Source organism: Chionomys nivalis, chromosome 8 (genome assembly GCF_950005125.1).
Source record: "Chionomys nivalis chromosome 8, mChiNiv1.1, whole genome shotgun sequence".
In the NCBI taxonomy this organism is placed as follows: Eukaryota; Metazoa; Chordata; class Mammalia; order Rodentia; family Cricetidae; genus Chionomys; species Chionomys nivalis.
Genome location: NC_080093.1, coordinates 46,700,389 through 46,705,925, shown reverse-complemented (window position 1 = coordinate 46,705,925; position 5,537 = coordinate 46,700,389). Strand labels below are relative to the sequence as shown.

The 5,537-nt window shown below is 42.8% G+C and overlaps 1 protein-coding gene across 1 annotated transcript; it reads left to right on the top strand.

Annotated features, from left to right (window-relative positions):
- The first annotated feature begins 439 nt into the window (after nucleotides 1-439).
- Nucleotides 440-3,478, top strand: LOC130879857 (secretoglobin family 2A member 2-like). Its single transcript, XM_057778694.1, has 3 exons — nucleotides 440-494; nucleotides 2,168-2,355; nucleotides 3,437-3,478. The coding sequence occupies exons 1-3, from the start codon at nucleotides 440-442 to the stop codon at nucleotides 3,476-3,478; spliced, it is 285 nt and encodes a 94-aa protein (XP_057634677.1).
- Nucleotides 3,479-5,537: the final 2,059 nt, after the last annotated feature.

Genomic DNA, 5,537 nt, shown 5'->3' with positions numbered 1-5,537 from the left:
AGAGCATAGGCAAAGGGAGATGAAGAAGGAGAAGAAACGGAAAGAATGAAAGGAGTGAGAAGATGAAGAAGACAGAAAACAAAGAGGAGCAAATGAAGAAGAGAGTGTATGAAGGGGAAGAGAGTATCTTTTCAAAGATCAAACTACAGTATCTGCAATATTTTTGGAAGAGCTCAGTGAAAGGTCACCAATTGTCATTCTTAATAATTTGTTTCCTTGTTTTGTACAAACAAATCATAGGCTTCCTTGGCTCTGTTTCATGTTCCCTCGTGATGTCTACTACAATGCCACGTTGCTCTTATGAATCACATTCTTATTTCCTGAGTGACACTAAAGGGCCTGCCCAAGAAATAAATAGCAGAGCACTGAGGTCTCAACTGCAGAAAGTTCCCTGATCTCCATCTTGTACCAAAGACCAACCTACAAGGGCTTCCTCAACATGAAGCTGGTCCTGGTCTTCATGCTGGCCGCCATCCCCATTTGCTGCTATGCCAGCAGTGAGTTCTGTGGAGGAGTGGGCAGTGGGTTCTCTGGAGGGGTGGGCAGTGAGTTTTGTGGAGGATGGGTGGTGGGTTCTGTGAAGTGGTGGCAGTGAGTTCTGTGTAGGGTTGGGAGGTGAGTTTGGTGGAGGGGTGGGTGGTGAGTTCTGTGGAGGTGTGGGTGGTGGGTTCAGTTGAGGGTTGGGAGGTGAAGACTGTGAAGGGGTGGGCTACCTTCAGACCACACAGTTTCTGTTCTACGGAAAGAAGCCCTAGTGTCTGAGCTCTAGAACTTTTCAACAGTGGTACAAAGTGTCTGACTCTATAGCCCTGAAACTCACCACTAGTCCAGATAGTCAAAGAGCCATCACAGATGCAGCGCTGGGGCTGTGTGTGATGTGTCACTACCACACAGGAGGTCCCAAGGTGATGACAGCTCTCCTGAAATCCATGGCAGGTCTTGAATTTGGATATGAGATATTTTACAGAAATGGGAAAAATATAAATGACCCTGGACCTAAGTGGGTTTCCTAAAAATTGGACTTAGTAACTGTGGAAGGAGTTACTTCTCAAACTGGAGCATGAGACCTAGGAGTAAACAGTTTCTGAGCCATGAGACAGATTGTCAAAGCTTGTTCTGACCCCTTAACATTGGGCCACTTACATGCTAGTCCTGCTGGTAGAGAGGCGAGTTCACATTCCCCAAGTCCACTTGAATGACAGAAGTAAAGCTTTGTCCCTGAGAATGTAGTCAGTACAAACATATCACAAGTGCAATAGACTTTGTATAATTTGCTTTGTTTATGTCTTACTTATCTGAGAGGCTGGTGCAAAATGACAAGAAGGTAGAGTTCTCAGTTGACTTGATACGAAAATCAGCATTAACCTTGACCTCTTTCTCTTCCCCTGGCTGAACAATGACATCACTTCAAGTACAAGAGTTTATAGTTTATGATACTTCTGATGCAGATGATAGAGTTAACGGTGACAACGGCTAATATTTATAAACTACTGTAAAATACTTCACGGGGTTTACAAAGTAGCACTGAGATGCATCACGGCTACAAGAAAGAAAGACACAGCAGTTCACTGTGTCCCATCAGAACAAAGCTTCTCATTTATTGTGTGTCATTGCTGACAAAGGTCAGCGAGGTTTGACGTCCCTTTTTGATTGTAAGCGGCAAGTTTGCAGAACCTAAAGGAATCTTGTGGTCGGCTTCATTTTCTGCATGAGGTCACTTCAAGTACCAGAGTTTCTGTTTAAGTTGCTCTGTGATTCAGATGTTCAAGTTAACAGAGCAAAGCAGATGCTATTCTAGCCATGATAGTTATAGGATGTTTGAACATTTCCATGATGAGAACATGGAAAAACAGTACCAAAATGTGGCAGGCTTTGACCAAACAAAGATCCAAAATGCTTACCATACCCAGCCCAACAGCCTGCCATCTCTTCAGTGTCCTTCCCAGTGAAGGGTGTGTGAAGGTTTGGCTTCTTTGCGCTGCCATGTCAGGGACAGAGTTTGCAGTTTCTAAGTGGAATCTTGCAACCTGCATTTTCTGTCCCAGATTTGGCAGTGCCCACCACCTTTGCTAATCTGTGTCTCTACTTGTACTCAACAAGATGTTTGTGATGAGAGGTGACCCCTAATGAGTTCAGACCTCCAGTGATGAATGCCATGTCTTTCCAGGTTCTGGCTGCCATGCAATGGATGATATCATTGCACAGACTATTAACTCATCAGTGTCTGTGGCTGAGTATCAGGGCCTGGTTAAGCAATACGCACCTCTTCCTTATGACCAAAAGGCTTTGGGCAAATTGAAACAATGTTTCCTGGACCAGTCTGAGGAGACTCTGGCCAATGTTAAAGTGCTGGTGGTAATTATACATTTTCCCTTTTTTGTGAACAACATAATTTGATTTTGTGGTGACAATTTGTTCAGAGGAGCCATTGAAAGACACAGTTGATATTCCACATTATTTTGAAGATTTTTAAATAATTAAAGAAAACCACAAAAACAAAGGAGATCACTCTCTTATCCATTACCTCCCAATCACACAAACACAGGTACACACATGCATGCATACAATTACACACATAAGCATGTCATGACACAGAGAAAGCCCTCAAATTCTTTAGTCAGAGAAAAATACACTTGACTCTCAAGAAGTCCTGCTTTGCGTCAGTGACCAGGGACCCTTGCATTTGGCACCAATTCAGAGAGAGTGCAGAAGACCCCAGTATAAGGATGTCATGACTAAGAGTCTCTTTAAATAATAATAATAATAATAATAATAATAATAATAATAATCTCTTTTCAAGCATAAAAATGTAGCTCCAAGGATTTATCTAAAGTTTCCCTGCTCCATTTAAGCATCTCACAGGTGCCAAATCTTAGAAATTTGCCCAGTTTTAACTAAAACCACTGGAATACATGGGGCCTGAAAGTACTGGTGAGGGCTCTCTATTCGCTTCTAACAAATCTCAATTTTTAGAACACTAAGGAATTTTTACACGCCACCCTTTCTGTTAAGCAAGGTTTCCATTGAGCGAGTGGCAAGAGAATAGTAGCAGAGCAGGTCAAACTAAGGGTCATCAGATACCTTCAGCCACAGAGTCCTCTAGCTTCAGAGTGGGTATTGAATGAATTCCTATGGAAACAGCTGGGCAGGGGGAGGTTGGAAGTTAGAGGAGAAGGAAATCAAAGGGAATCTTTGAAGAAGGAGCCAAAAACATGTGGGTTTGTTACTGCTGTTTTTGTCATGGTTTCTTGTCTCTTAAATGATAGAACACATGCAACATGCACCTACTTGGATTTTTCTCTAGAAGCTTTCTGGAATATTTAATAGTAATTGAAAATACTGAAAAAATAATTTAAAAAAACAAGATTTTTTCTTTTCAATATTGGACTGTCAGTCAAAGATCATAATGTAAGTCACTTCCTCATTTATTTTTCAGGATGCTGTATACAACAGTAAAGACTGTCCACAGTCTGCCTAAAAGTTCCACGAGACCTTAGGCTCACAGGAATGAAGAGAATGATCATGAGCCAGCAGCTGATACCACAAATCATAACTTTTTTCTTGATTTTATCTTTCTGCCTATAAAGTGAAAGACTATTGTTGGAATCTCAAAGGTATTTCTTTCTATTCATTAAATTAATTGCAAATATTGATACTCCTTTGTGTGATCTTTTAAAACTGGGGGCTTAAGAGGCCTGCAACCCTCCACTCTAGGACACACACCCACAGCTGCCTCCCTCACAACCTTAAAGTGAGACTAAGAAAGGAGAGTGTCTGTCTCTGGATAGTCAGTCCCCTCTCTGGAGAAGAAAGGAGAGTGTCTCTCCCTGGCCTGTTAGTCCCCTCTCTGGAGAAGAAAGGAGGGTGTCTCTCCCTGGGTGAGTCCCCTCTCTGGAGAAGAAAGGAGAGTGTCTCTCTCTGTCCATGCTGAGTCCTCTCTCAGGTGAAGAGCTCAGCTACTTTCTCACCACCACCTCTATTCAGCATCCTTGGCATTATCCTGCTGGGGGTCTGAGGCTGGGATGTGCTGCCAGTCCTGCTGCCACCAGGACTTTGTGTCTACAAGAATTAGGAAATAAAGATGGTCCCACACATGCCACTCAATCAATAGAACTCCGCGTGTAAATAGGTTCTGGGAAAGAAATCATGATTATCTCAAATGAAGAAAAGGGTTTTAAAGAACTTCAGAGGCTTTTTGTTTGTTTGATTTTTGTTTTCTGGGTGTTTTGGGAAGTATTTAAAATACTTCTCTTAATGGCAAAACATCTTGATAAACATACCAATCAAAGAAATAACAAACATAATAAATATTTCTTAGGTCAAAATTAATAAAATGAAAAAGCAGGATTCTGACACAAGAAAAGTAAACTGTTTCTGTGAGGGACCGAGAGAAGCCCCCAACGAAAGACCAACAGTCATGCAAGCAGTAACAAGAGCGCTTTATTAATTCCAACACTAAGTGGCACATGGCAACATCACAAAGAAGGTCACAAGCTCCTTTTAAGCAAAGTTAGGGAAATTCCAGGGAGGAGGGATTAATGTAGGACTGGCTGGTGGGGGATAGATTAGTCTGGGGACTGATTGGTGGGAGGACTTAGTGGTTAGGGTCCTTCCTGCAGCAGAGTATGCAAAAGGCTGTGGGGCATCTGCTGAGCCAACAGAAGGGCTTTGGGGGTCTGCTAAGCCAAGAGAAGGTGTTTGGGTGTCTGCTGACCTAGTGGAAGGCCTTTGGGGGTCTGCTAAGCCAGGAGAAGGCCTTTGGGGACCTGCAGAGCCAGCAGAAGACTGGGGGTATCTGCTAGTTGGTTGCCTGTAGGTAGTGTTTTGTTTGTTTCTTTGTTTCTTTCTTTGTTTCTTTCTTTCTTTCTTTCTTTCTTTCTTTCTTTCTTTCTTTCTTTCTTTGTTTTTTTGAGGACTGCCTGTTTAGCACTGCTCCATTTTAGAGAAGCAAAACTAAGGCTTAGATTTCTATCAGGCTACTAGGAGAGCATGGCCTGTGCCCCACCCCAGCAACTCTCTCAGTTTCCTCTAATAGTAAGGAAGGAGAAAAGTGGGTCTGTTCTCTAGGTGCTTTTCACTAGGGTGCCTGTAGTGACTGAGCATAAGAAATGTCTCCATAGGCTTTAGTATTTGAACACTTGGTCCCCAGTTTGTGGAGATGTCTGTGAAGGCTATGGAAGCTTTAGGACAGTAGGTCTCCACCTTCCTAATGCTGTAGCCCCTTAATACAGTTCCCCACATTGTAGTAACCCTCACCCCTGCAACCTTAAAATCATTTTCATTGCTACTTCATAGCTGTAATTTTGCTACTGTTATGAGTCGTTACATAAACATCTGGTATGCGGGGCAGCTGATGTGAGATCCCTGTGAACGGGGTCATGATCCACAGGTTGAGAACCTCTATGGTAAAGGTGGACCACTGCTGGCAGAAGACATCACTCAGAGGATCTGAGGTTTTAAAGCCTGGCCCCACATCACATTCCCTTCTTCGCAGAGGAAAATATGCTCATTCAGCTTCCTGTCCTGCTAGTATGTCA

What these genes read in the sequence shown, in the direction of transcription:
- LOC130879857 (XM_057778694.1), top strand. Translation starts at nt 440, where the DNA reads ATGAAGCTGGTCCTGGTCTTCATGCTGGCCGCCATCCCCATTTGCTGC. An exon ending in CCCCATTTGCTGCTATGCCA is followed by an intron (nt 495 to 2,167) that starts GCAGTGAGTTCT and finishes ATGTCTTTCCAG; the next exon opens with GTTCTGGCTGCCATGCAATG. An exon ending in CCAATGTTAAAGTGCTGGTG is followed by an intron (nt 2,356 to 3,436) that starts GTAATTATACAT and finishes TTTATTTTTCAG; the next exon opens with GATGCTGTATACAACAGTAA.